The sequence below is a fragment of the Aspergillus karnatakaensis genome (assembly GCF_047715665.1).
Source record: "Aspergillus karnatakaensis strain CBS 102800 unplaced genomic scaffold BJY04scaffold_48, whole genome shotgun sequence".
Taxonomy (NCBI): Eukaryota; Fungi; Ascomycota; class Eurotiomycetes; order Eurotiales; family Aspergillaceae; genus Aspergillus; species Aspergillus karnatakaensis.
Genome location: NW_027395760.1, coordinates 22,221 through 48,872, shown reverse-complemented (window position 1 = coordinate 48,872; position 26,652 = coordinate 22,221). Strand labels below are relative to the sequence as shown.

Below are 26,652 nucleotides of genomic sequence, written 5' to 3'. Positions count from 1 at the left end.
TTCTATCAGCCTACCGCTCGGTTTGCGAGTTCAAGACCTTGGGTGCTTTCTTTTGATGTATCGAGCTGCTTCAGGTGAGGGCCACCACGCTGAGGATGATAGCAGTCTTCGCTATTCCATCTCTGTTACATTCGTTAAGGTGAAAAGCTTGGGACCAGGCAATATGGAAGAAATGCAGGTGATCAAGGAATATATAAAATTGTCCTTTGACGCATATCCCATCTCCAATACCTGTACGTAAGTTACACTCCATGGTGCAACGTCCAGGAACAATGATTGGACACAATGTTAGCTCAGTCAATGGATGACACATAGCTAAGCGCGCACCTGTAGCTCCGCCACGATTTCAACTCTGCTCGCTCCCACCACCACCCCCAGAGCTAGAACCCCCATCGCTGTCTATCTCACCAAATTGTCACTGTATACCCAATCCGCAAAGTGAAACCACCATAATAATGTCCTTCCCGCCCCCACATATCCATCCCCCAAGTACAACCCACACCCACACCGCGATCCTCCTTCACGGCCGAGGCAGCAACGGCCCCGAATTCGCCGAAGAACTCTTCTCCTCTTCCACATCAAGCGGGAAGAACCTCCCAGAATCCCTCCCGCACTTCCGCTGGGTCTTCCCTACCTCGCGTGATCGATGGAGCGAACTATTCCAGGAAGAGCTGTGTGCTTGGTTTGACGCTTACTCGATATCAGATATTACTGAAAGACAGGAGGGTCAGCTTGACGGGCTGAGGGAGTCGGTTTCTTACGTTCTGGGGTTAATTGAGAGGGAGATTGAGGCTGTTGGTGGTGATTCCCGGAAAGTTTATCTTGGTGGGATTAGCCAGGGGATGGCGACGGCTCTGTGGGCATTATTTTGTGCGAGGGGAAGGGTCAAAGGACGGCTTGGGGGTGTTTTTGGGTTCTGTGGGTGGTTGCCGTTTACGCATGAGATGGAGAGGGCTGTTCGAGAGTTGGACGATCGGTCTGAGCGAGTTGGGAGGGAAGACGTTCTGCGCGCGATAGCAGATTATTGTGCTGGGAGGATTGGGGTCGGAGAGCAGCAGCACGGGGCTTTTAGCTCTGGGGAAGAGCTAGAGGTCCTCATGACGCCCGTTCTGCTAGGACATGGCACTGATGATGAGTGGGTCTCTGTGGCACTAGGTCGACAGGCGTTTGGTGTTTTCAAAAGTGTTCTTACTGATGTTGAGTGGAAAGAGTATGTTGGGGCGGAGAGGGATGGCCATTGGATCAAAGAACCGGAGGGCATTGACTATATTGTTGACTTTCTGCAAGGCCCAGTCAAAGGCTAATAATCCAGGTAGCATCAGTAACAGGGGGCAGAAGTGAGACAAAAAACTATATTCCATTGGGCTTTGCTAGACGGGGTTGCTAGACGGGGCATGTGAATCAGAAAACCTTCAGCTCTTTGCTGTTAAGAAAGACATGATCTTATGGGAAGTAGCTCCTGCAGGGTCACCACGTTGATAGATAAAGCCAAGAGGCGGACTAGGCAGCGGTGGCGCTCTTGGTGCCTACTGCAATGACTGTGCGGCGGCTGAGCCGTCCACCTGCACGGGGGCCAGACACACTGTTGCTGCGACCCTGGCATAAAATTCTAACCTCTGCTCGAACCTTTTCTCTTCTCCCTTTCTGCCCTCACTCCGAGACCACACGATGAAGTTCGCGAATCTTCCTGTCGAGCTCATCCTCCAAATTCTAGACTACCTTCCAATACTGGACTACTACAACCTCAAACTAGCCGGATGCCGCACCATCACAGATCTCGCAACACAAAGAACTCGTCGCCTGTCTCGCGCAGAGTATCTCAACACCATTATCAAAGATGACCACGAACTCACAGGTGCAGGTCTGCAACGGTCTGGACTCGAGATCCTCGTTCAGCGAGGCCAACCCGGCTTGATTTTGACACATATCAACAAATACGCCAACCTGGATAAAACCCAATTAGCCGCTTTCGACTGCAAAGCGTCGCAAAAATTCGAAGAAGATATAGGTCGCGCTTTCCAAATGGGAATCCATTGGGCTGCCTTCTACGGCCAGAAAGCCATCGTGGAACTCTTACTTGACTACATTCATTTTCGGAATAGAAAGTGGGGGTGGACGATGCTGCACTCCGCCGCTGTTGGGAACCAGGTTGAGATGATGCATTTCCTTTTACAGAACGGGGCGTACCTCAATGCGCTTGATGACTGGGGACGCACGCCGCTGGGCGTTGCGAGGCATTACGGGTCTACTGAGGCTGAGGCGGCACTGGTGGAACTCGGTGCAAAGAGCGACCTGGTGTATCTTCTCGAGACTAGAGAGGAAGACTGGGTGCGCATCTACATGGATACAAACAGCCCGCGAAAGGAGTTTCAGACGGTTGAATTGCGATATATCTCGAGAAGGCTTGTAGGGCGGAGAGCGGCATTGCATCACTACGCCTTGTACCGGCAGCAGAGGAACAGCAAAAAACTGTCGAAGTCGTCAATAGCTAGTTCGAAGAGGACTGCGGCGGTTACGGCTTTGTTACATGGATTTATCGCGCTTGGTGTGTGTATTGCTGCGGACGGTGGCACTATCGACTCGAGTATTGATATTAATTGGGGAAATGCGCTTCAAATCGCGGTTACTCATGATAACTATGGTTTGGTTCGAAGTCTGCTGAACAGGGGGGCCGATGCTGCCGTTGCCGGCCACGATGAGTCCAGTCCTACCATGGGGGTCCGGGCGCCGCCACTGCAGATGGCAGTCGCGCACAAGAAGCATCGTGCTCTCAAGGCCTTACTGGACCACGGCGTTGATGTAAACGTACAGGGACACGCCAAGCGGACAGCCTTGCATGAACTCGTGAATTCCGACTTCGACTCATCGGATCTGCAGCTCCTCTTGCAACATGGTGCTGATATAAACTTGCCTGACCGTGATGGATCTACGCCACTGCATTGCGCCACGATAAAGAACATGGCAGATGCAGTCCAAGAACTTCTAAGCGCAGGTGCAGCTCCAAACCCCCGGGATTCTAGACAGTACACACCCCTCCTGTGTCTCTGTGCGACATATTTGAGTGAAGAAAAGGAGATCGCTTCCGCGCTAAGCATAGCCAACGCTCTCATTGAGGCTGGCGCAGATATTCACGCTATTGAGAAAGATGGCATGACTGCCTTGCACCTCGCGCTACAGGTTAATCCAAAATGCGCTGCCCTGGTCGAAATACTTGTTGCAAATGGAGCCAATATCTACGAGCGGGACAACACGGGCCAGACAGCAATCCACCACGCTGTTGGCGGAGTTTCATTCGATAAAGATGCTTTGCTATTCCTTTTCAAGCACGGTGTCTCTCCAGATACGAAGGATAATAAAGGCATCCCTCCCATCCATACTGTCCTAAGCGAGTACCACACCGAAAGACCATCACACTGGGGCTCGGCAGATGAATCGGAAACAACCCCTCCCATCGCACTACTCCTCAGGCACGGTGCAGATCCCAACATCAAAGACAACCACGGCCGAACAGCGTTACATATTGAAGACACCAGCCTTAGAGCATGGAAATATCTGATACAGGCCGGGGCGAGGATCGATGAGCGCGACAACAAGGGTAAAACACCACTCCTACACATCCTGTCGAATTTAGAGAATTCCCAAAAACCTGACCGTGCGGAACTCTGCGAGGTCCTTCTCTTTCATGGTGCGGATGTCAATGCTCAAGACGACGAGGGATACACGCCGCTCATGTATGCTGTCAAGCTTGCGGTAGCAGACTGTCTCGACCCTGTCATCAAGAGGATTGTTGAGTTGTTGCTATATCATGGAGCCAGAACGGATGTTAGGAATAACGCGGGTCTGTCGGCATATGAGCTCTGTCAGAATGATACTTTGAGGAGCATGTTGTTACTGGACGACTGTGAGAAGGTACGGGAGCAGTTTGAGGTTCGATTTAGGGGATTTGAAGATGCAGATAAGTGTGCCACGGGTTTGACTGGGGAGGATGGAGGCAGTTTAGCTAAAGAACCATGTGGTATACCTGTTCCATGTCGGACGAGAAGCTAGACGAGGACAGTTATCTGAAGACTCCTTATGCTAGGCTGATTAGACCAAAAAGCACTTCGTCCCTTGGGTCTAATACTCGGGGGCTAAATATCATTTTCAACAATGTGCTTCCTTCTGTAGCAAATCGCACCGTAGCCAACCCCCAGCAACTCCCATCCACATGTCAAGAGACTAGATCAATACTTGTTGCTTAACCATAGACAGCTAGCATGAACCAACACCTAGAGTGGGGGCTTTGGCGCAGAGTCTTCCTAGATACAACCCTAAGTTTGACCTATTCCCCCTTTTCATGTTTTCGATCTTCTCCTACACAACAGAAGTCCTTCGTCCCTCACTGCTCAACCGACAAAAATGCGGACCCCTCGCCCCTTGACCGCTCTGCTGGGCAGACCCAACCTCCCATATGGTCTCGTCATCTACCGCACAACCTACTCGCCTGTATCAGAGACCCACTTCCCCACCATTCTCCAGGTTATCAACGCGTTGTTTGTCGATGATATGAAGAAACATGATGACCAGGATGAATATCAACCGGTTATTATGGATGACCAGACCCGCTTCGACGGGTTGTCACTGGACGACGTGCGCAAGCACTTCCAGTCGTACCTCGAAAATCGAGACAGATCGCAGTCTGAAATGTGTACGGATTTCTGTGTAGTTATTGACGAGGATGTTGTCTGGCGAATGAGAAATGTTAATCCAGTTGACGATCCTGCGGTGTATTTTGACCAGTATTGGAGCCATTTTGGGCATCAGTGGTGGGTCAAGACTGTGAATGCCCATTGGGGGGTTAAGCATGAGGATGATGATGAAGACGAGGATGGCGACGGCGAACAGGAACCGTGGTTCAAGTGCTCGGTCTTTGCTATCTGGGGGTTGTGGGATGATATGTCGCGTGGGCTGGCCATGTCTACGGTTATGAGCTTTGAGGGGGATGTTTATTATTTATAGCGATTGAGGTTGGTTTGTTGTGCATATTTAATAAAGGGGTGCAATCTATGATATCGCGCGCTATTGTTGATAGATTACCACGGTCAACGCGTGCCACCCATGCTCTTGTAGACCCAAGGAATAGTTGGAATGTGGCTGCAGTTCTGAGAGGAATGTACAATTACAGGCCCGGGCACAGAAGGATCTTTACAGAGAGAAGAGGGCTTACCAGCGGTGCTTTGTTGATCGGAGCTTTTTCGTTTAACCTTACATTAGCTACGATTTGAATGAGCTTGTCAACAAATTGAAGATAGATGGTGGGTATATATATTTTCATCCCGAGGTCCTTGAAACCTTCATTAGGCCTCTTGCGGCCTGTCTTGCTTCTTTCACCTGCTCAAGCTTCTTCTTCATTTTTGGGCGAATGTTGCTCTGAGATACTCATATAGGGACGAAAGCTAAACGATCCTGAGACCAAGGGCGCCATGGGGGCGTAGGAGGTGCACGTTGCCCTGATGGAGGGGCAGCGAAGTTGAGCTGCAGCATTTCACAAGTGGCATTGAGCCAAGTGAGCACTGTCTGCGTACTGCAAGTGCTTTTGTGGTTTGCACCTCTTGCCCTACGCTTGATCGATCATCGCACCTGCCCCGTGGATATCAAAATCCAATTTGCAGTTTTCTCCAGTTGCGACATCATTCTGTTCTGTTGATCAAAGTTGTTTTTATCATTGTGATTGAAAATCCCGGACATACGGCTGTTTGGGTATCTTCACAACGCACTGCCTTCGTTGATGGTCTATAGTTAAATATCTTTACTGACGGCCCGACGCTCGGGATCCCACAATATCTGCATCTCAAACTGGCGAGCGACCGATGCAAGGCCATTTGAGGGCCAATCACGATATAAGATGGACACCCTAGTGTTGGCGAAGGCACTAGTCAGACTAGACATGCAATCCCTCCAGATAGGTGTCCTCCCGGTGGGCCAGGATGGAATGTTCAAGAATCCACAGCCAATCGTTGGTTTAGGTTCGGATCGTGCGGCACATTCAGTATCACGTTATTTTTAGCAGCTCTTGGGAACCATTCCCCTCTTTTCACCCAGAGCCCAAGCGATCAGTCGACATGAAACATCGCCCTGACGGCGGTAGCGGCTAAATCATCATCTACCGACATAAAGACCGTGCCCGATGAATGGAGCGGAGCTTTTGACCTACAGACTCAAGTTCTTTAGTATCAGCAATTGTTTTCTTGACCGGCAACTGCTCTCAAAAGAATGCCGCCTAAACGCACGTCGAGAAAGCTGCGCCCCAACGAGCAACATGTCCTCATTCGAAAGTATGACATATCGATCGAAGGCCCAGTCCGACGGCGTGACTGGCCACCAAAGTATACCTCCATCTTTGGCATCGTGCGCGATATGGAGAAGATTCAGTACGATGAGTATTCTTCTCGTGGCGCGGCTGGCGGCCACGCGAGGTTGATCCATTTATCCAAAATGTCAAACAACGTGGAAATGCTGGTTAGCGAGGCACATTCCCTCCGTTCATCCTTTGCCAACGAGGAAACGTGGAGACTTAAAACGGAACACCTTGTTTTGAAGCGGTTTGATATGGAGGTGGACTGGTAGGTGCCATGATAGAACGTAGCGGAGACACGGCTGATTCGAGAGATAGCCATGTGTGCAGGAATCGTCGTTGGATTTCGGATTTTCACGCCGTCCCGACGTGCGAGGCTTCGGCAGCGAGGCTGCAAAGCATGCGCCAGAGAAGATTACTCTGCCAGTGCGAAGAGCATGTGAGAGCAAAGTTACTGGTGAGTTGTACATTGCGTCGAAGGAATTCAAATCACTCTGATGTGCTGATGTAGCGCTCCACAGCCAGAACGACAAAACGTATTTGCCCACAAAGCAAGCTGCACAGTCGTCGACCGATCAATGCCGGAAATTCAAAAAAAGATGCTCGCCCACCACAGGCCAGACCGGGTCCTCGGACTGGGGCGCACCCATGAATTGGAACAACTGCTGGCAGCGAATCCAAGTATTCTATCAACCGTGCTGGGTGAAGATGCGGACATGGACCTGTATTTCCCATTCCTGGTTATCGAGGCAAAATCCGAGAAGAACACAGTCGGCTTTGAATCGATTGAGCGGCAAACTGTCTTTCCCATTCGCGCCATGCTCGGCCTACAACGAAGTCTCCAAGCAGCTACTGGAGTGCAGCTGGACCCAATGGTATGGTTTCTGGCGAATCGTGGCGACGAATGGAGGGTGTACGCTTGCGTGCCAAACCGCAGCCGCATAGTAGGTCTCTACCTTGGCATGTAAGTACCCTTCGCAAGATAAACTGACGTCCCTTACAGAGAGTCATTGATCTTTGGCACGGGTCAATTCTTCGACATGACTCAGCGCTGCAATTGCTTCTGATTGTCGACTTGATCTGTGACTGGGCCAGAGACATTTTCCAGCACCATATCCTCGACAGTCTACGAGCCGCAGCGGGACCGGACTTTCCAGGTCTGCTTTCCCACAACAGTATCGAGCTTGTCGAGCCTGAGCCCGTTCATTCGCCTCACAGCTACCTCGACATACCTCTAACTGCTTCGGAGGCTCCTGGTGCTACCGCAGAACAGCTCTCGGCAGCTAGTAGTCCGGAGCCCGAGATCAAGCCCGAATTCCTGGTCATACCTCCAGATGTTGCAATGGGATATGTTGCTACATCCGAGCCGCAGCCAGAAGCCTTACCACCTTCCATACAGTCAAAAAAGTACCAGGCCACTGTGGAGGACGAATCGGACGCTGACATTGTAGCAATCGACAGATTTCATGCACCATCACCTTCACGAAGCCCAACCATAACTCCAACCCCAACGCCCTCTAACAATTCAAGGAACATGGCTGGGGAGGGGGACATTACTGGGGAAAACTGGCGCAAATACCTTGCAATTCGGGCGCAAACCGGAGTGGAAGTTCAGTTTGGATGGCTGTCACTGCCGGAATCAGCACATGATTTGGCTATTCTATTGAGTGCCCTAGACAGAGAGGAAAATATTGTCGAGACTGCTTTACGTATGCTGAAACTGTTCAATTACAAGACTCCACTCGTCATCGAGCGTGGCTTCGTCGACAGGGTCAGACGTGCATGGGGACAGTCCAATCATGCCGTACACAAAGACACGAGGCTGGTTTACGCATGTCTTACCTGGCGAGCCGGTTTCAACTACGTCGAGTGGACGGTGACCAAAGAGCTAGCATTTGTTACGGCTTCTGAGGTTGCGTTTGCCGCCCTAGCAAGGCTGGCCGGCCTAGATCCATCTCACCTATTCCCTAGGATTAGGTCCACCAAGCTTGCAGATGGTCTGATCGCGCCGCTGCGCTTTCTTCCATTACCAGAGCTGTTACAAGCGGCATCGAAGAAAAAATTCCTGCACTTGATAACCTGCATAGGTTGGGCTCGGCCAGACGGCTGGGTTGAGGATCCTGGAAATGCCACGTTGTCAGAGCGTCTGTGGAAATGCAGGGTCTCGATACCCAAAGCTTTCCCACGATGCAAGGAGAACATCTACGTGTCTTCACACCGTATGGCCTTTTTAGAGCCGAGGGAAGGCGTGCCAATCCCTGCAGCCATCCACGTTCCTCAAGTTTCTAAAGACAGGCGGTTCGCGTTACTCCGTGTGCCCTCCGGTGAACGAGATATACACCCACCATACTGCGCTTTTCTTTTTGACAAGCTCGGTACATCTGATGCTCAGTCACCCGGTCCAATGATTAAGGGTCTCTTGCGCGATGGCCTTGGATGCTTTTATGGAACCGATACTCCTCTCACGGCTCTAGATAGACGACGGCTGGCGCAGATAGCGAGACTTCTCAGTTAATGTTCATTTCCTTTCCTCTTCAATTATACGGCACGTCGTTATTTCTTCTCCTTCGTGTCCCTACTTCATGTACCTTGTTGGTTTTGGTCCTTATCACGTCGCGAATACAGTGTTTCTTTCCTGAACAAGCGAAGCTTTACCACGCTAATCCGGTGTCATTGGCACCATTATATCTGACACACGCCACTACAATCATCTTTCTCAAATGGCGATCTGGACAATATAGCCATTGTAGCGGTATCCATGACGGTAGGACCTCAGAGATGACCACGAGGAAGCACATCCCGTAAGTATGCGCAGGGCGGCTTGGGTCTAAACATATATCAAGTCCACCTCGCACATAATATCTTCTTGATAGTCAATATACCCCCCCTCCCCACCACCCCCCATAACCCTACATAGATAGGGAAAAACCCAATAGATAGTGCAACTGAAGCGGCGAAGGACTGACCGGACAGTCATGCATGGCGATGAAGATAGGGCAATCCAGCTCAATTATTGACGGTTGGACAATCTAGCGAAACAATCTGCATTGGGCCGAGTGGCCCATATTGCAAACGGTCTTATCTTGCACTTCGCTATATCCTTCCCCACAATTACCCCAGAATTTGGCCCAGTGGACGGGAACTGATATCGCTCTCGCCTGCTCTCTTTCACCTAGATATACAATTACCGATTGGTCGCCCAAGGCCCACCGCTGATTCTTATCTTGCTGCTCTGAGCCAGTCACAAGGGGCCAATCTCCCCGGGTGACTTTTTACCAATCGCTGACTAGTTTAATATGCGCTGAGAGGTTGAAATTGAGATAGCTAGCGGCACTGCATGATTTGCAACTCGTGTCATGTGCTTCCGCCACCTCGGAATCATAAAACCATGACATGTTCTCGTGTGTCATTTCTTTCTGCATCCGATTCTGATGTAAGAAACGTCGGTATACAGAAAGCTATCCATTATCAGCACCATGGTTGAGAAAGACCGCAAAGACCTGGGTGGCGTTGACATGCCAAACGCAGTGCAGATAGCGTCTCAGGCTGCAGTTGCAGACATTGAGGTCGGCAAAGTTACTACCGATGAGACGCTCTATGATCCTGTCTTTGGCGAACTTACTGAAGATGGACCCAACTATCGTGCGGTAAGTTGCTATGCCCTCTCCTGTTTGCCATTGTTGAGTCAAAGTTTAACAGACGCAGGTCGGCTGGATAGGAACTGTCGGGCTGATGCTGAAGACCCAGATCGGACTTGGGGTCCTCTCCGTCCCTGCGACATTTGATAAAGTAGGCATCGTGCCGGGTGTCATCTTGCTATGCGCAGTTGCAGGCATCGCGACCTGGACGAGCTACATGGTCGGGGTGTTCAAGTTGAACCACCAAGATGTGTACGGCATGGACGATGCAGGGGGTTTGATGTTTGGCAGAGTCGGACGAGAAGTCCTAGGACTTGCATTCAGTCTTTGTGAGTGATCGATGCCACGATCGGAGATAATTGAGTGCTAATTAGGAAGACTGGATCTTCGTTGCCGGGTCTGGTATCCTCGGTCTGTCAATCGGCTTGAACGCGGTGTCATCCCATGGGACCTGCACAGCAGTATTCGTGGTGGTTGCGGCAGTAGCCGGATTCACTCTTGCCAGTATCCGCACACTGGGCCGAATCAGCTGGATAGCCTGGGTTGGACTAGGGTGTATCGCCACATCTGGTATGCTGCATCCCTTCCTGGTTTTGGTCTCGCTAATTGAGATTAGTCCTCCTCGTAACGATAGCTGTAGGGGTGCAGGGCGGCCCGTCGACAGCACCACCAGGATGGTCGTCAGACTACAAGATAATGAACAAACCCACATTCGCGGAGGGTGTATCCGTTGTCTCGACGCTCATCTTCGCCTGCTCCGCTACACCAGCGTATTTTTCGCTCGTTGCTGAGATGCGGGATCCGCGATACTTCACCCGGGCTCTTGTCGTGAGCCAATTTGGCTCGACCTTGGTCTATGTGGTGGTAGGCGTTGTCGTCTACTACTACTGCGGCACACTCGTTGCCTCACCTGCTCTAGGATCTGCTGGTGCTCTTATCAAGAAAATCGCATACGGACTGTCTCTACCGGGCCTTCTGGCGACAACGACAATTGTCATTCATGTACGCCTACACTGGAATCCCCCTATTTGCGCATCTACAGTCATCGCTGACCTGTAATTTCTGTCCAGCTACCAAGCAAATACTTCTTCGTCCGCCTCCTCCGAGGCTCCGCCCACCTAACCTCCAACAGCATCACGCATTGGGCAACCTGGCTCTCCTGCACATTTGGCTGTACAATTATCGCGTACGTAATTGCTAGTGGAATCCCCGTGTTCAACGACCTGGTCTCGCTCATCGGCGCTCTCCTCGGCGCCTTCCTCGCCTACCAGCCGACGGGGTGCATGTGGTTCTACGATAACTGGACCAAGCGCAAGACAACAGCAAACCCCTGGAAATGGAGGCTACTCGCCTCTTGGGCTACCTTTATCATTGTTTTCGGTACTTTTATTATGATTGCCGGTACATATGGGGCGATAAGGGCGATTATTGATTCCCTCAAGGCAGGGGGTGGGTCGACGCCGTGGACTTGTGCCGATAATTCGAATTCGTAGGCCCGCGTGCTTCCCGGCTTCCGTCTAAGTATATGGGAGAATGGACTTGGAAAGTGTATCTGTGTGGCTTTATTTGTTTGATAACTGGGATGGGTTCTTCCGAAGCGAGTGGAGGGGTTGGCCTTCCTGGACATAATGCTTCCTGTGAAGCATGTAGGTAGTTTGAATCTTGATCCTTTGCGTTCCCTCTGTATATTCTCCAACATGTTACATAGTCTGAAGGCGAGTATCCTTTTGAATGGCTGTCCCATTATACGCGCAGACCCGCAGGTATTACGGCGCGAGCACTTCTCCTACTCCATCTATCTCGTGTTTCATGCACGCCGTAGGCTGGTCGTTTCTACACCGTGGTCTCATGCAGGGCATCTGTGTAATTATGTGGTCTGGATTCGACTATGTATGGCTCACGACAGCCATAGCTACTTACTCCCCCTTGCACAGCTCCCCGTTCGACAACCAGATTTCATATTCAAAGTCGGGCTGGAATTCTGTGTATAGTGTTTCCTATCGGGTCATGAGCATTGAAAGGCCTGTAAACTGTAATGAGATAGGTGCGCATACCGGATCAGCATTTGTCTTCGCGGTGAATGCGGCCGCCTCGTCACTAATGATCCTCTTCTCCAACCCGTTCGCCGCGGCGGCCTCAACCTTCAGTTGCACCTCACACGTCCGCTCCAGACAAGTTAGTAGATACGCTGCCTCATCCACCGTACCTCCGGTAGTCAACAGCCCATGATTCTGCAAGAATATAACCTTCCCTTTATCCCCCAACGCCCGGACGATTCTCTGACCCTCCTCCTCATCAATAACCACGCCCCCGAAATTATTATACACAGCCTGCGTCCCATAGAAGTTGCAACTATCTTGGTTGATGATATCGATGGGCCGCCCAAACGCAGACCATGCCTTGCCATTGACAGTATGCATGTGGCACGCAGCATTGATATCCGGTCGCGCACGGTGAATCGCGCTATGAATCACGAACCCAGCGCTGTTAACAGCGACTCGATTGCCCCCAATCACTTGCCCGGCTTCATTAATATGCACCATGTCGCTGGGTTTAAGCATGCCGAAGTGTTTGCCCATTCTATCGCTTAGCATCAGTATTGCTCGTCGTGTCATTCCGCACCTTAGCCGGTGGGATTTCATATCCGACACAACAAGCGGCTTGAAGAGATAAGGACTTACGGGTTAATCCAAAACGTATCCGTGTCTATCGGATCACGGACGCTGATATGCCCGCTTGTCCCCTCGGTAAAGCCCTTGCGGGCGAAGACGCGGAATGCCCCTGCCATGTGCTCGAGCTGCCACTGGCGCTTTTTGTAGGGGTCGTCGATGCGTGGAATTCCGGGGAAGATGTACCCGCCTGTTGCGACGGCGAGTTGGTGTGCTTGGGACTGAGTGGTGCCATCTTTTGCGGTTGAGTTGGGTGCAACCGAGGGGGCTGTCATTGTGGCGGTGATTGTGGTGGTTGACATGATGGCGGTTGGTGTGGTATGTGCAAGACGGGTCGAGATCAAGATGAGATGAGATAGAAGTGTCGCACTGATGTTGATATTGTCTTCTTGATCTCCCTTGTAAGCAAGCCTGCTCTGGCTTGAGGGCGTGATAATGTGAATATTGGTGTGGCGACCTTTCCAATAGCAAGCTCTGGGATCCGTGGCCGGTCGCTGTCAATCGCAGTTGACTTCCTCGTTTCTCGGTGTAGCCTACTGCATCGGATTCCGGCCATCCTATCGTATACTAAACCCGCTGCCTGGACCTGGAAGATCTTCCCCCTTGTCAAGTGGATACGTCCCGGTGGGGATGCAGGATCGCCATCCTTCGGTAATGACTGCCAGTTTTCTTGAACTTGGGGAAGGTGACTCCGAAGACCGTTGGCGCCAAGAGCTCCTATTACCAGATAGAAGCTCTGTCTGTGGCTACGTAATATCCCACTCCTTGGTTCGCTTCGAATCATCCCTGCTATTGTAATCAATGGATTTACCTAGATCGACTGCAATTAATTCCACTTAGCATGTGCATGCCTTAAATATGCTTGTCCTACATATCTTGCGAAGACCAAAAATATCTTTATTCCTCCTCCAGTGGCTATACCAACGCAGAGGCGAGCTTCAGACCTAGTGGGAGCCGTATACTCCGGCGAACACTCCTATAAACATAAGCAGTGCCACTATGAGTAAATCGTATTTCAAGTCATATATACAGTAACATATATCTCTAATCTATCTAAACATACGAATTTCCCTCCTGAAACCTCGCCTCCCAAAGCCCCCTCTTCTCCTTAACCCGCACCTGCAACCCCTTCATAATCCCATACACAATCCTCAGCGTCGGCGCAGGAACCCCCAACGCCTCAGCCTCTCGCAGCGGCTCTCCCAGAATATTCTCAATCTCCATCAAATTTCCCTTCTCATAATCCTGACACATACTCGGCTTGAACGCCGTATCATTAGGATCCTGGTGCAGCACCGCATGCACAAGCTCCTTTTCTTCCTGAAGCGTAACGCCCTTCGCCGCCGCAATAGCGCGCACTTCACGGATAATAGGGACAATGAGATCGTCAATAACATGCACCGTCATCCGCATCCGCGGCGTATCCATCCCCAATATTGACGCAACGGGGTTCATAGACCCGTTATACGCGATCTTGCGCCAGCGCGCGGTCGCCACGTCCGGGTTATACATAACCTCAAGCTCGCCCTTGGGGTTGTAAATCTGCACATAGCGCTTCGCGCTCTCGTTAGCGATTTCCTGCGGGACAGCCGGGTTAACGAACGCGCCGATCTTCTGGCATTCGTCGTCGTCGTGGTAGACCTTTGCAGGGGCGGTCTCGGTGGCGCCGGTGTACACGACGCTACTGATTAGGGGTGTTGTGGGGAATGCAGCGATCAGTGGCTTTTCGATGTTGACGCCGTTTTGCGACAGGACGATGCTTGTTACGCCTGGTGTGACGGCGGGGGCGATTAGAGAGGATACGGAGGGGGGTGCGTCGGGGATGTTCTTGGTTGTTACGACGATGTAGTCGAAGGGGGGCAGGTTTTGTTTTGAGACGTTGGGAACGACGTTTACGACTGAGATTTTGAATTAGCTTTTGCTATCCTCGTTGCGTACCTTGTCTATCCTCTGGGAGGGCACTTACTAGCTGTTGGTCTCCACGCCTTCACTTGTCCGTATTGCACCGAGTCAATATCAATACCGTCTCGAATGGCGGCTTCGTAGTTGGAGCGCATGACGGCTGTGACTTCGGCGGCGCCGCCTCGCTCGAGCGAGTAGGCGGAGACGGTCCCGATGCCGCCCGTGCCTACGATGAGGATTCTGGCTTTTGGCATTGCGTTTCTAAAGCGAAGATGTGACAAATGGAATGCTGGCAACGTGTAGCAAGAAGGGGGCTGTTCGTGGTGATAGTATTCAAGCCGTGCGGGGTGTAGAGGGGTAGGGATATAAATCTCCAAGATTGAGGTTGAAGATCAGATAACAATGGTTGGAGGGGCACTAACGAGCTCTCGCTCTCGGTTTCCATGTTAGTCGGAACTGATTGCCTCCTTGTGGACGGGGCATGTGGGTGCGAAGTTGGAGTAATTGCTCGGACCCCGCACCCTACTTAGAGAAATGATGAACCTCCAACGTCCGGGTCTTCAGTATTCGTATTGCGGATGGTTTGTTCGGGGGGACGGCGAGAAGACATCTATCGGACATGTACTTGTTGCCTACTAGGGCGATAGGGTGCATTTCGCTAAGGCTCTTATTCGTATACAATCTTAACTATACATATGACCCTATACGTTAATCCTACACGACGGTGTCCATTGGGCTTTGCAGTAGTGGCGACCAGAGTTTTCACAGGGGATGCTATTGATGTATACTAGAATACATAGAGTTGAGGATACTCTGAAGCACTATTACTGGAGCGTCATAAGAATGAATCAATATCAATTCCAGCCTACCATCTACACCTACAGCCTAGCAGTAACAGGTCCCTTCAAATCCTTCACAACTTCACTAGCCGCCCTCTCCCCACTCCGTACAGCCCCCTCCATATACCCCTTCCACTCTCCCGCCGTCTCCGTGCCCGCAAAATGCAGATTCCCAGTCGGAGCTCTCAACGCATCACCACCAAGGCTATCCAGCACTCCTGGCGGCAAGCTCGTACATGGGCACCCCAGCCCAGCAAACTCATCATGCACCCACTCGTACGCAGTCATACGAATGAATTGTTCTTCCAGACTCTCAGGTGAGATACCGTAGAGCTTACTTAACTGCTTGAGAAGCGCCTTCTCTCGCTCAGGAGTGGATAGAGCAGCCCAGTTGCGACCAGGGTCCCCGCCCATGAAGCATGTCAGCACGTACTGCTTATCCTGAGGGACCGAAGAGTCGCGGACGACACCCGCAGGGCCGATGAAAGACTGCGCAAGGCCACAGAACCCACGATCTACCCAAAAGGCATTCTTGAACTCCATCATTGCTTTCGTGTAGTATCCGTAGTACAGGGACTCTGTCCAGGCACGCTTCACAGGGGGCAGAGGCGGGTGGAAAGATATATTCTTGAGCGCTGGGCCGGGCATCGTGCTTATCACCTTGCGCGCGGAGTAGACAATTCCATTGGAGATGACCTTGACGGTACGCCCGTCATCCTCTTGAACGATTGTCTGAACAGGACTGTCTAGTCGGAGCACACCCGGTTGAAGCGACGACGCAAGACCCTTCGCAAACGTCTGCGTCCCGCCCCGGATCCGAAGATACTGTCCGCCGTCTTTGCGATCGGAACGCATTTGTAGCAAGCCGCCACCGGATTTGCAGTAGTTGAGGAAGTATAGTGCCGAGACTTCGCTGGGTTCTAGGCCGAGCATAGCGCGAGTCCAGACGGTGGCTGTACCCAATGCTGTTTTTGTGGCCCCGCGAGCACGAAGGTATGCTTCGAATGTGAGTGAGTCGAGGGATGTGTCATTGGGCAGCCAGGTGTCGATAGCCTGGCAGTCTGCTTCGCACATGTCGCGGATGTCGGCGACGGATTTGGTAATCCCGGGGCCGAACTACAAGGTGATCAGGAGATGCTAAGTAGTTCCCGTATGAGGGCTATTGAAAGAGAAAGACAGAGGGGGTAAAGAACCAAAGCAAAGAAAGGACACGTACATCCGGTAACTCGCCATACGGGAACGGCTTGACACTGCCGTCAAAGTCCTCAACTACGGCATTTCCTGTCGTATTCTGCACAATCACTTCAGCGCCGTACCGCTTTGCCAGCGCATAGATGCGGCTCTGGTTGGTATCGTTGATCCATCCGGCGCCGACATCGATAGTCCCTTTCTCATCGGCCGTGGGCAGACTCCACGTCTTCCCACCAACACGGTCGCGCGCTTCCAGAATAATACATGATAGACCCGCTCGAAGGACTTCGTGAGCAACGGTCAGGCCCGCGAGGCCCGCACCGATAACCACAACATCGACTGTCTCCCTTTCAGCAGGGACCACAGGCGGGGCCGGGTGTTGAGGCAGGGCAACAACCGCATCAATCTCAATCAACCACTCCGGAACAGCGAGTTTTGGTACCGGAACGAGTGTCTGCGCTGGGCGATGCTTGCCGAAGAATCGCTGGATGGGGCGGGCATGTTTGCGGTTGTTCGCGTCGTAGTCGACAATGTACACGTTGAGTTTCGCAATGTCTTTGATATCGGCGCCCGCAGCGATGATCAGTTTGCGGAGGTTGAATAAGCACAGGTGGATTTGTGATTCGTAGTCCTGGGGGACTGTTCCGTCGACCGTGTTGCCTGGTTGGCCGGAGATGTGCAGGACTTTTCCCGTGGAGATTGTGGCAGGGCCGTAGTAGAGGCCGGAGGTGTGGGCGAGGTCGACGGTCTGAACGGTTTGAGGCATTTTTGCTCCTTGTTCACTGATGAATTTATTATAGGACGGAAGAAAGATGCCCATTTGCATTATAATTATAACCTTGACCAGAAACTCCTTATCTCTTGCCAGTGCGGGGAAGCCTTCCCCATTCGCTGACTGGTACAGGTCAGTCGCTTCGCTGTGGGCTTCCTAATTTGCCAGCATTTCACCATCTCCAGAATTCCACGCGTATATACTCACAATCAAGATTAAAGATCCCGGGTCATGCCACCCACATCAATTTGGTCGATTGAACAACCGTGACAATGTCCTACACTCCAACCCTCAACGACCCCTCGCTCTTCATCGGCAAGAACTATATAGATGGCAACTGGGTTGAATCGGCCTCAGGAGAGCGCTTCGAAGTGCACGGTATGATATTCTCCTCGTCGATACCTGTATCCGTCTATATATGTCTCGTCTACTGATACTGTCGATAAAGACCCCGCAACCGGTGCATTAATCGGCACATGTCCCGAATCCACAGCGACCGACGTCTCTCCCTCGATAGAAGCCGCCGCCACAGCCCTTCCAGCCTGGCGCAGCCGTACAGGACGCGACCGCTCGCGCATCCTGCGACGATGGTATGAGCTCGTTGTCGAGAACAAGGACGACCTCGCGACGCTGATCACCTGGGAGAACGGAAAGGCTGGTCCCGATGCCGCGGGGGAAGTCCTCTTCGCCGCAAGTTTTCTTGAGTGGTTTGCCGAGGAGGCGCCGCGGGTTTATGGGGATGTTATTCCGCATACCCAGGCTGGGTTTCGTGTTAGTGTGTTGAAGGAGCCGGTGGGTGTGGTGGGCTTGATTACACCGTGAGTTGCACACCGTCTACAGACAAGGGGGATATGATAGTGCCACAGACAGTTTGAAGAAACCTAATGTCATCTACACGAAGCTAACAAAAATCCTCAATGATAGATGGAACTTCCCGGCCGCCATGATCACCCGCAAACTCGGCCCTGCCCTCGCCGCGGGCTGCACTGCCGTGGTGAAAACCGCTGGTGAAACCCCCTTCACTGCGAACGCACTGCTTATCCTCGGCGAACGCGCTGGTGTTCCTCCGGGGGTGATTAACAGCATCTCCGCGCTTAAGAACACCCCTGAGATTGGACAGGCTTTGTGCTCCTCTAACACCGTCCGCAAGATCTCCTTCACAGGGTCCACGCGCGTTGGCAAGGTCCTTATGAACCAGTCTAGCGATACGCTGAAAAAACTCAGTCTGGAACTTGGCGGTAATGCGCCTTTCATTGTGTTTGACGACGCGGACCTTGACGTCGCAGTCACGAGTGCGGTGGCGAGTAAGTTCAAGTCCTCGGGCCAGACGTGTGTGTGCTCGAATCGGATCTTTGTATCTAGAGGTATCTTTCCCGAGTTTGTGCGCAGGCTTAAGGAGGTTGTGAGTGGGTTTAAGGTAGGAAATGGGTTCGATAGAAGTACCACGCATGGCCCGTTAGTCACGGCGGAGGCTGCAGCGCGTGTGGAAAGTCTTATTACGGATGCTCTGAGGTTAGGAGCAAAGGTAGAGGCTGGAGGGAGACGGCGCACTGATATCGGTACGTTTGGAAGACTCTACCCTAACATCTACACCGGCTTCTTGAAAAATAGTGAGCGGCTGCTAACAATAACAGGCCCCAATTTCATCGAACCTACAATCCTCACAAATTTATCTCCCTCTATGCGCCTCAATAGGGAAGAGATCTTCGGTCCCATCGCACCACTTACGGCGTTCGACACCGAGGACGAGGTCATCGATCTCGCAAATAAATGCGATGTCGGTCTCGCATCCTACATTTTCTCGCAAGACATTAGTCGTGTCGCGCGGGTGACGGAGCAGCTCGCCTTTGGTATGGTTGCGGTTAACACGGGGGTTATGTCTGATTCGGCGGCGCCGTAAGTATCTCTGTCATACATGGTCCAGCTATGGCTACAATGTGACCGTGCTTGCTAATGAATTGCAGGTTTGGTGGAATCAAGCACTCGGGTCTTGGGCGGGAGGGCAGTAAATATGGTATCGACGATTATCTGAATCTCAAGACGGTTGTTACAGGAAACGTGCATGTTATCCATAGGGCTTCGCTCTAATATCTCTATTCATATGGTAATGATTTGGCTTAACCACTGCTACCTTATTAATACGCCTTACATTGCTCCAGAAGACAATTGCTGTAGACTTTTGGACCGATGCAGGAAGTTGATATACCCGCAACATGAATTAGATTAGGGGTCGAATGCTAGGATCTTGGAATGACGAATTGATCTTAACTTCTTGATACAATACGCAAATGTCTAGAAGAGCTGAGGAGGTGCTGTCCGCTACTCTGGCAGAGACCTGACAATTCCTTCAAAGAACCAATGCCCGCGCGAATCAGACCAGACTTGTTTCTCTTTTTGTCCTTCGGAACAAATGACATCCAATCACACAGTCCATTAACTACTGCTGGACCTCGGGGGGCAACCACAGCCGCTACGGGCAACTAAGAGCGAAGCAGGGCCGATCAGCAATGCCGAGAGCAACCGATGCAGGTGCGCAGAGCTATACCCTCGGTATGTACTTCTCTCCTTACAGTCTCCATTGATTTGGCTCCGTAAAACGCATCCGCTCCATAGCCATGCAAGTCCGCGGGTAAGCAGTGACCATCCGCGGCTGAGGGGAGTCAAGTCGAGGTCGAGCCAAGCGGATACTTCTCCGAGGAGTAGTTGACTACTTTTATCAGGAGCCTGAAGTACTGTTCGTTGAGGTAATGAATATCATATTTGTCTCTGAAATCTGCTCAAAGAGACAATAATTCACCGCAACATGGCCGCCGCCAACGAAATACAGTTCGCCAGCTACCCAGACCTGGAAGGCAAGGTCGTGTTCTGTAGGTCCATGATCATCTCTTGTTAAATGGTTCACAATTCTAACATGCTCAGTAACCGGCATCGGCCAATCTGGCTCACCCTCTCTGGAACTATGGGGCAACGGCGCCGCGATTGCACGGCTGATGGCCTACCAGGGAGCAAAAGTCTATGGATGCGACGTGAACATCGACGCCGCACAGCGAACGCAGAAGCGGATCCAGGGTCTTATACCCGGAGCGGACATTACTGTTACGCAAGCAGATGTCACTCGCAGCGAGGATGTCAAAAGGGCGGTTGCGGAGTGTGTTGAGCGTTACGGGAGGATTGATGTGCTTGTAAAGTTAGTCTTTCTCCTGCGACCCCGGACTATATCGCACATAGCGCTATACTGACGTTCTGCGATGGAATAGCAACGTCGGCCGCTCCGAGCCAGGCGACCCGGCCACAATGACTGAATCCGTCTGGGACGCTCAAACAGACATCAACCTGAAATCCGTCTATCTCACCTGCCACCACATCCTACCGGTCATGACCACTCAGCAATCCCCGCCGGGTGGCTCAATCGTGAACATCTCGTCAATTGCGGGACTGCGGTATATTGGAAAGCCGCAAGTAGCTTACTCCGCCACCAAGGCTGGTGTTATCCAATTCACGAAGGCGACCGCGGTGATATATGCCGAGAAGGGAGTGAGACTCAATGTGGTGGTGCCGGGGCTCATGCATACACCGCTGGTTACGGTTCTGGCGGAGAAGTATGCGGGCGGGGATCTAGAGGGGTTTGTCGAGAAAAGGAATCGGGCTGTACCTGTGGGTGCAATGGGTGGTGGTGAGGATGTCGCAATGGCGGTTGGGTGGTTGGCGTCCGAGCAGAGTCGCTATGTTACGGGGCAGAAGATTGTGGTAGATGGGGGAATTACAAGTGCCACGAGGTAGAGGGTAGATAATACTCAGGAGATTGATATCTCTTTCGAAAGCCCTGTCAAAGTGAGTAGTATTTGACTCAAACATTCGAAAGAATGAGGTTCATATATATATGTCTGGCATGCTATATAGAACGTCACCCGACACCCAAGTCTAAGCGATGATGTATGCTGATGATCTTTGCGAAAAGCCTTGAGGATATATATTCTTTGGTTCTCATCTATCAATACGCAATACAAAGATATCATGTAATAGACGATGGCTACACATTCCTATCCCAAACATGCCTTGCCTACTAACTACTCCCTACCCCCCAAGCAGTATGTAGATGAAAAGGACATCTACAACTTCAGTAATCGCCCATCCGGCAAAAGAAGTGAGACATTTTCTCGCTTGATATCCGCAACTGTACGGCACCTGCTCGGATTGTTAGGCCGGACAAAATGAGGCAAGAAAAAGAACACGCAACTCACCCAGAAAGAGCCATACATGTCTTGAACTCATCATACAGCAAGTCAAGCGCCAGCTGTACACCTTGCTGGCCGTTATACTGACGCGAGGAAAGTCCTGTTAGCCTCACAGCCGCAGCGAATTTTCAATCTAAGCACCCCTCCCCACTGCAAGAAACAAAGTACGCAAAGGCAAAACTCACAGCCAGTCCCCAGAGTGCAACCCTTCCCGCAAGGCAAAAGTCTGCCCCCAGGGCAATCGCCTTGAAGATATCCGTCCCTCGGCGGATGCCTCCGTCGACGGCGATGGAGATTTTTCCGCGAGCGACGGGCGCGATTTCGCGGAGGACGTCGAGGGAGGATGGAACGCCGTCGAGCTGGCGGCCGCCGTGATTTGAAATGACGAGGCCATTAAAGCCGTGTTTTATGGCGAGGAGGGCGTCTTCCGATGTGTAGACTGGAAATCCGTTCAGCTTGCGCGGAGTATAGAGGGGTGGGAGAGCTGGTGCTACTCACTTCCTTTCGCCCAAATCTGCATGTTGGTATGTCGGCGGAAGAACGGGATGATTTCGGGCCATTCGATTGTGTCGTCTATTGAGACAACTTGGTTACTTTTCACTCTAAAAAGGAGCCTTAAGGGGCAGCTGGAGGGGTATACCGTAGGCCATTGTCTCATCGCCGTCCTCTAGATTTGTAACATCGACGCCGGGAAACAGATTCGGGAACTCCATCCCCTTGGGTACACTGAATTTATTTCGGAACTCATTCAATCGGCGCCCGAGGTAGGGACAGTCGAGCGTGACGAAGAGGGCCTTAAATCCCGCAGCTGGTTATCTGTCGGTCACCATCCCATCCTAACATAAAGTGGCAGATACTGGCAGTATGAGGAAAGACTTAGGGACGAAATGCTTACCTTCAGCTCTCTTAATCATCTGTACCATCGCCGCCTTATTCTTGAGTAGACTCATCTGCATCACATGTGGCGTGTTTTCGCGGCCCTGGATCACGCTTTCCAGCCTGATGGTGGAGTAATTCGACAGCCCCATTAGTGTGTTGGACGCATTACACGCCTTTGAAGTGGCGATCTCGCCTTCCGGGTGTGCGAGGGTCTGCATCGCCGTTGGCGAGAACCCGAAGGGGAATTTTACCCTACTCCCGAGGATCTCTGAGCTTGGGTCGAGATTCGAGATATTTTTGAGAACGCGTGGGCGCAGCACGTAGCGGTCGTAAGCGGAGGAGTTGGAGTGAAGGCTGTGCGGCGTTAGTATGCATCTCGGAATGTTTGCGGGGGAACGGACGTGATCAGGTCCATGGCTCCTTCGTTGTAGTATTCTAAAGGCAGTGTTAGTTTCTGGCTAGATTTCGTCTGACCTTTCAGATCCAAGTTCACCTCGGACGGACTTCTCCATATTTGCTGAGCCATAGTGCTCCAGGTCTTGGATTGAGTAGACCTTCTGGTCGTGGGTGCGGTTCCGATTGGCCATTTTGATCACTGGCTCGTATTGATAACTGATCTTGTGTACTTCAAGCTCGTTCTGATCCCGTAAAAAAAGAACAAAGGTATCGACTAGAAAATCGGCGGGCAGTGATGACAATTATGTCTCCAAATGACCGACCTTGCTGATAACGGCGGGTCTCGCTATGTCCTGCCCTGTGCGGAGCTGTTGGAGTAAATGCATTAGCTACGGACATCTGCCGAGGCTACTAACTGCTACTGCCAGGTAGGGAGACACTCTCGACCTATTGAAAATCATTCAACGATGTAGAGGGTGTTATACTGATTCGAAGTATTCTTTACGCAATGCACGGCCGAGAAACAAACCCGATCTCCATCATGCAGGCCCATTGGCTTTTAGGAAATCAAAATCAGCGCCGTATTCCGCCTGCGTAACGCTGCGCATGTACAACCCCCGATAGCCTCTCGTCTTCTCCCTGTCAACCCAAAGTGTACCACTGTCCTCAATCTCTGCCCGGCGAAGCTCCTTCCGGCGAGCAATTTCTTCCTCTGTAAGCTTAACATTCAGTACCCCCCGTTCAGCATCCAGTTCGATAGCATCCCCACTCCTCACAAGCCCAAGCACAGACTCCGGATCCGCCGCCTCGGGCGAAACATGCAGAACGATCGTCCCTCCCGCCGTTCCACTCGTTCTCCCATCCGAAATGCGAACTATATCCGTGACGCCCTTTGCGCTTAGCTTCCGTGGAATTGGAATCATGCCAGCCTCGGGCATCCCGGGATTCCCCACAGGTCCAATGTTTTGGACCACGAGAATGTCCTCCGGTGAGACGTCGAGGTCCGGGTCGTCAATTGTCTCGGCGAGGTGTGCGGAATTCTTGAACACGACGGCGCGCCCGGAGTGTCGCAGTAGCTCTCTATGTTTGGAGGCGCTGGCTTTTATTACTGCGCCGCCGGGAGCGAGGTTGCCGCGCAGGACTACAAGGGATGAGGCCGGGTAGAGGGGTGACGAGAAGGGTTGGATGCAGCTTAGGTCTCTGGGAACAGACATGGGATTTGCGGATGCGAGGACCTGACCGAGGGTAGCGCCGGTTATTGTGGATGTGTCGAGATAGAGGAGAGGCTTTAGCTGGACCTACAAACGTTAGTTTGTCGGCACATATTGGGTGAGTAGAAGCCGGGGAAAATGCTCACCCGAGTCGTGGAAGTCTGTCATATAAATCTGGCCACTTAGTTTTAGATCAACCAGCAGAGGCGTCTTTCTCCTTGATTTTGATTGACGATAAGCAGCCTCTTAGTGAACTCCACCTTCCCCGCAAATTGGAGTCGGTCAAAGCCAGTTGGAGATAAGAAACAACCATCATAAGTCTCCATCTCGGTCCTGCCTTCCTCTTCCCGTCTCTCAGCACACTTGACCCTTCTTCTCTCGTTCCCACGAGGCAATTTCCAATGCCGGTCCACTCCCTCCGTTCTGCAACCCGGCCCCGACGCCACAACAAGACCTTCACGGGATGCTGGACCTGTCGCACCCGCAAGGTGAAATGTGACGAGGAGAGGCCCGCCTGTCGCCAGTGCAGTCAGCGACGGATCGAATGCGCAGGTTATGGCATGAGGCTGCAGTGGATGCCTCCGGGCACCGGCAATGGGCTTGATGGCGACGATGAGTCGCATGACGGCCGCGATGGCCTATATCAGCGTGAGTCAGGGCGGAGGAGGATGATTCCAAACAGTGAGTGTAAACCTTACCTTTCTTACGCGACGCAGGGGGTAACAGGGCCAGGTGAATGCGAGACTGTTCCTCGGTCGCATCAGATTGACGAGGCGCTGGTCGCCATCGACGCCGTCAGGCCGGGACAACTAACCGATCGAGACAACAAGAATGAATCTCTGTCCTTGCTAGGCGGATTTGGCGTCTTCGATCTGTCGAGATCTTATTGCAGCCGCATCGTTGTTACGGAATCTCCTCTCGCGGATGGCACATCGGCTGCACCCGCGCCAATATCGACTTTTGACGGACAGGCAGACGACGGTAGCCCCCTTTTGGCAATTGGGGACGTTGCAGAGTCCAATGAGGCGCTCAGCGCAGCCATGTCAATAGATGAGATATGCGCCATGCAAAGTTTCACAACACCCCTCGACCCTGCCTCACTGCCAAAGGACGGTGGATTCACTCTCGAGTACTTGAATCAGCTCGATTTCGGGTTGCCGGACAGCAGCAATCAGTATCACGCCGACGACTGGCAGATCAATTTTAGTCCGGTCGTTCCACGCCCGCTTTCGCCGGAACATGTATCGGGCAATGAAAGGCTTCTGATGCATTACTATGCGACCACGCTTGTTCATCTCTTCCCAGTGCTAGATAGCCCCAAGAGTCCGTGGCAGACTGTCCATCTACCACGCATGTATCAAGGGACTGGGGAGATGGTCGTCAACGGCTCGACTTCGCAGATTCGTGCCGCGCTGCGAAATACATTATTATCGGTTAGCGCATTCTATCTATCGAAGCACAACCGACTGCAGTCACGAACCGACGAGGAGTTGAAGTGGCGGAGAGAAGCGATGCACTACCACGGCACGGGAATGACGCTTCTCAAGAACTCGGTCAACACCAGATCAACGCATACTGCCCGGCCGAAGTATAAGGAGTTCCTCGCGACGATGCTTTCGATGATTTCGATTAATGTAAGTCCTGCTTCTTTCCTTCTCTCCAATCTCAATCTAACTCGCTAGGTAATATCCGGCGATATGGCTAGCTGCGGCCTACACCTGGACGCGGCGTATAGGTTGATTACGGAGACGGCGAAGTGGAAGACGCGCTACTCAAGTAAAGCCAAAGCTCTTCATCGCGTCTACTTCTACCTACGAACAATATACGAGAGTACTGCTAGCCGCAGTAGCGCCGAAACGGCCCACGGCGACGAATTCGTCTCTTCGCCATTCGTAGGGTTCGACGACACAGATCGCGCAGACGCGTATGAGAGCATCTACGCCATTCCAAAAAGCTTGCTGATCTTCCTTGGTAAAACAACCAAGCTGATAAACGCCGTGATGGATGCCCGAGCGGCATCCGGAAGCACCCACATCCCCTCACCATTAGCAGAACGATGTGACGAGTTAGAATCCAGCATCATGGACTGGACAGTCGACTCCACGCAGCCAGAAGTCACTTCGCGCCTCGCCGCAAACGCGGGCATCATCAAAAATATGACCTGGGCTTTTCATAAAGCCATCATTATCTTCTTTGCACAACACGTAAGACTCCTGGGTCATCGATACCTTAAGCCATACGTCGAAGACGTACTCGACCGGATTGAGGCCGTGGAACGGATAAAAGCAGAGTGGCAGGTGCAGGCATCGCCACTATATTGGCCGGCATTTATCGCGGCGAGCGAGACATTTGATACGCGACTGCAGGATCGCTTTCGGAAATGGTATACACAGGTGGAGCCCCATGCGATTGGGTCGATGAGCCCGGGGATTGCGCTGCTTGAGCAGGTTTGGGCAGAGGGGCCGGCGGAGGGAGGCAGGAAGACGAGTCTCTGGAGGACGATTGCTACCAGAACCAATGCCACTCTTATGTTAACGTAAATATGTAAGAAATATTTATCTTGGCCACTCTTCGCTATCGCCTACC

General features: G+C 52.0%; 13 protein-coding genes across 13 annotated transcripts; 8 read left to right on the top strand and 5 right to left on the bottom strand.

Moving 5' to 3' along the window:
• Nucleotides 1-329: 329 nt before the first annotated feature.
• Nucleotides 330-1,435, top strand: BJY04DRAFT_196390 (alpha/beta hydrolase). The gene has a single exon (XM_073712352.1). It carries the CDS (start codon nucleotides 456-458, stop codon nucleotides 1,302-1,304), a length of 849 nt encoding a protein of 282 aa, XP_073567984.1. The 5' UTR covers nucleotides 330-455; the 3' UTR covers nucleotides 1,305-1,435.
• A 233-nt stretch (nucleotides 1,436-1,668) lies between these two features.
• Nucleotides 1,669-4,047, top strand: BJY04DRAFT_221315 (ankyrin repeat-containing domain protein; the record flags this gene model as incomplete). The annotated part of the gene is made up of 1 exon (XM_073717077.1): nucleotides 1,669-4,047. The coding sequence occupies one exon, from the start codon at nucleotides 1,669-1,671 to the stop codon at nucleotides 4,045-4,047; it is 2,379 nt and encodes a 792-aa protein (XP_073567983.1).
• A 351-nt stretch (nucleotides 4,048-4,398) lies between these two features.
• On the top strand, nucleotides 4,399-4,998 carry BJY04DRAFT_221314 (uncharacterized protein; the record flags this gene model as incomplete). Its single annotated transcript, XM_073717076.1, has 1 exon — nucleotides 4,399-4,998. One exon carries the CDS (start codon nucleotides 4,399-4,401, stop codon nucleotides 4,996-4,998), a length of 600 nt encoding a protein of 199 aa, XP_073567982.1.
• Nucleotides 4,999-6,252: 1,254 nt separating this feature from the next.
• Nucleotides 6,253-8,849, top strand: BJY04DRAFT_209403 (uncharacterized protein; the record flags this gene model as incomplete). Its single annotated transcript, XM_073714115.1, has 4 exons — nucleotides 6,253-6,602; nucleotides 6,653-6,791; nucleotides 6,934-7,209; nucleotides 7,338-8,849. The coding sequence occupies 4 exons, from the start codon at nucleotides 6,253-6,255 to the stop codon at nucleotides 8,847-8,849; spliced, it is 2,277 nt and encodes a 758-aa protein (XP_073567981.1).
• A 917-nt stretch (nucleotides 8,850-9,766) lies between these two features.
• Nucleotides 9,767-11,651, top strand: BJY04DRAFT_196381 (transmembrane amino acid transporter protein-domain-containing protein). The gene is made up of 5 exons (XM_073712351.1): nucleotides 9,767-9,981; nucleotides 10,040-10,301; nucleotides 10,351-10,542; nucleotides 10,589-10,974; nucleotides 11,043-11,651. The coding sequence occupies exons 1-5, from the start codon at nucleotides 9,811-9,813 to the stop codon at nucleotides 11,463-11,465; spliced, it is 1,434 nt and encodes a 477-aa protein (XP_073567980.1). The 5' UTR covers nucleotides 9,767-9,810; the 3' UTR covers nucleotides 11,466-11,651.
• Nucleotides 11,652-11,888: 237 nt separating this feature from the next.
• BJY04DRAFT_209401 (class II aldolase/adducin N-terminal) lies at nucleotides 11,889-12,943 on the bottom strand (the record flags this gene model as incomplete). The annotated part of the gene is made up of 3 exons (XM_073714114.1): nucleotides 11,889-11,969; nucleotides 12,027-12,552; nucleotides 12,654-12,943. 3 exons carry the CDS (start codon nucleotides 12,941-12,943, stop codon nucleotides 11,889-11,891), a joined length of 897 nt encoding a protein of 298 aa, XP_073567979.1.
• Nucleotides 12,944-13,694: 751 nt separating this feature from the next.
• Nucleotides 13,695-14,797, bottom strand: BJY04DRAFT_209400 (ketopantoate reductase family protein; the record flags this gene model as incomplete). Its single annotated transcript, XM_073714113.1, has 2 exons — nucleotides 13,695-14,539; nucleotides 14,608-14,797. The coding sequence occupies 2 exons, from the start codon at nucleotides 14,795-14,797 to the stop codon at nucleotides 13,695-13,697; spliced, it is 1,035 nt and encodes a 344-aa protein (XP_073567978.1).
• Nucleotides 14,798-15,421: 624 nt separating this feature from the next.
• On the bottom strand, nucleotides 15,422-17,339 carry BJY04DRAFT_229905 (putative flavin-containing amine oxidase; the record flags this gene model as incomplete). Its single annotated transcript, XM_073719159.1, has 2 exons — nucleotides 15,422-16,498; nucleotides 16,599-17,339. The coding sequence occupies 2 exons, from the start codon at nucleotides 17,337-17,339 to the stop codon at nucleotides 15,422-15,424; spliced, it is 1,818 nt and encodes a 605-aa protein (XP_073567977.1).
• A 278-nt stretch (nucleotides 17,340-17,617) lies between these two features.
• Nucleotides 17,618-19,433, top strand: BJY04DRAFT_229902 (NAD-dependent succinate-semialdehyde dehydrogenase; the record flags this gene model as incomplete). The annotated part of the gene is made up of 5 exons (XM_073719158.1): nucleotides 17,618-17,723; nucleotides 17,794-18,163; nucleotides 18,270-18,904; nucleotides 18,980-19,241; nucleotides 19,310-19,433. The coding sequence occupies 5 exons, from the start codon at nucleotides 17,618-17,620 to the stop codon at nucleotides 19,431-19,433; spliced, it is 1,497 nt and encodes a 498-aa protein (XP_073567976.1).
• Nucleotides 19,434-20,148: 715 nt separating this feature from the next.
• Nucleotides 20,149-21,260, top strand: BJY04DRAFT_229900 (SDR family NAD(P)-dependent oxidoreductase; the record flags this gene model as incomplete). Its single annotated transcript, XM_073719157.1, has 3 exons — nucleotides 20,149-20,212; nucleotides 20,265-20,532; nucleotides 20,603-21,260. The coding sequence occupies 3 exons, from the start codon at nucleotides 20,149-20,151 to the stop codon at nucleotides 21,123-21,125; spliced, it is 855 nt and encodes a 284-aa protein (XP_073567975.1). The 3' UTR covers nucleotides 21,126-21,260.
• Nucleotides 21,261-21,454: 194 nt separating this feature from the next.
• BJY04DRAFT_229898 (alpha-hydroxy acid oxidase) lies at nucleotides 21,455-23,091 on the bottom strand (the record flags this gene model as incomplete). Its single annotated transcript, XM_073719156.1, has 8 exons — nucleotides 22,953-23,091; nucleotides 22,861-22,894; nucleotides 22,476-22,813; nucleotides 22,221-22,388; nucleotides 22,079-22,153; nucleotides 21,766-22,019; nucleotides 21,587-21,663; nucleotides 21,455-21,530 (listed from the first exon to the last, which is right to left on the bottom strand). The coding sequence occupies exons 1-8, from the start codon at nucleotides 23,044-23,046 to the stop codon at nucleotides 21,455-21,457; spliced, it is 1,116 nt and encodes a 371-aa protein (XP_073567974.1). The 5' UTR covers nucleotides 23,047-23,091.
• Nucleotides 23,092-23,394: 303 nt separating this feature from the next.
• BJY04DRAFT_221305 (dihydroxy-acid/6-phosphogluconate dehydratase) lies at nucleotides 23,395-24,392 on the bottom strand (the record flags this gene model as incomplete). Its single annotated transcript, XM_073717075.1, has 2 exons — nucleotides 23,395-24,153; nucleotides 24,327-24,392. The coding sequence occupies 2 exons, from the start codon at nucleotides 24,390-24,392 to the stop codon at nucleotides 23,395-23,397; spliced, it is 825 nt and encodes a 274-aa protein (XP_073567973.1).
• A 75-nt stretch (nucleotides 24,393-24,467) lies between these two features.
• Nucleotides 24,468-26,606, top strand: BJY04DRAFT_229897 (Zn(II)2Cys6 transcription factor; the record flags this gene model as incomplete). The annotated part of the gene is made up of 3 exons (XM_073719155.1): nucleotides 24,468-24,747; nucleotides 24,793-25,700; nucleotides 25,749-26,606. The coding sequence occupies 3 exons, from the start codon at nucleotides 24,468-24,470 to the stop codon at nucleotides 26,604-26,606; spliced, it is 2,046 nt and encodes a 681-aa protein (XP_073567972.1).
• Nucleotides 26,607-26,652: the final 46 nt, after the last annotated feature.

Bases quoted from the DNA above. Each gene is read 5' to 3' on its own strand.
- BJY04DRAFT_196390 (XM_073712352.1), top strand. From the start codon at position 456: ATGTCCTTCCCGCCCCCACATATCCATCCCCCAAGTACAACCCACACC.
- BJY04DRAFT_196381 (XM_073712351.1), top strand. From the start codon at position 9,811: ATGGTTGAGAAAGACCGCAAAGACCTGGGTGGCGTTGACATGCCAAAC. The intron at 9,982-10,039 runs GTAAGTTGCTAT...TAACAGACGCAG, and splicing joins ATGGACCCAACTATCGTGCG to GTCGGCTGGATAGGAACTGT. The intron at 10,975-11,042 runs GTACGCCTACAC...ATTTCTGTCCAG, and splicing joins CAACGACAATTGTCATTCAT to CTACCAAGCAAATACTTCTT.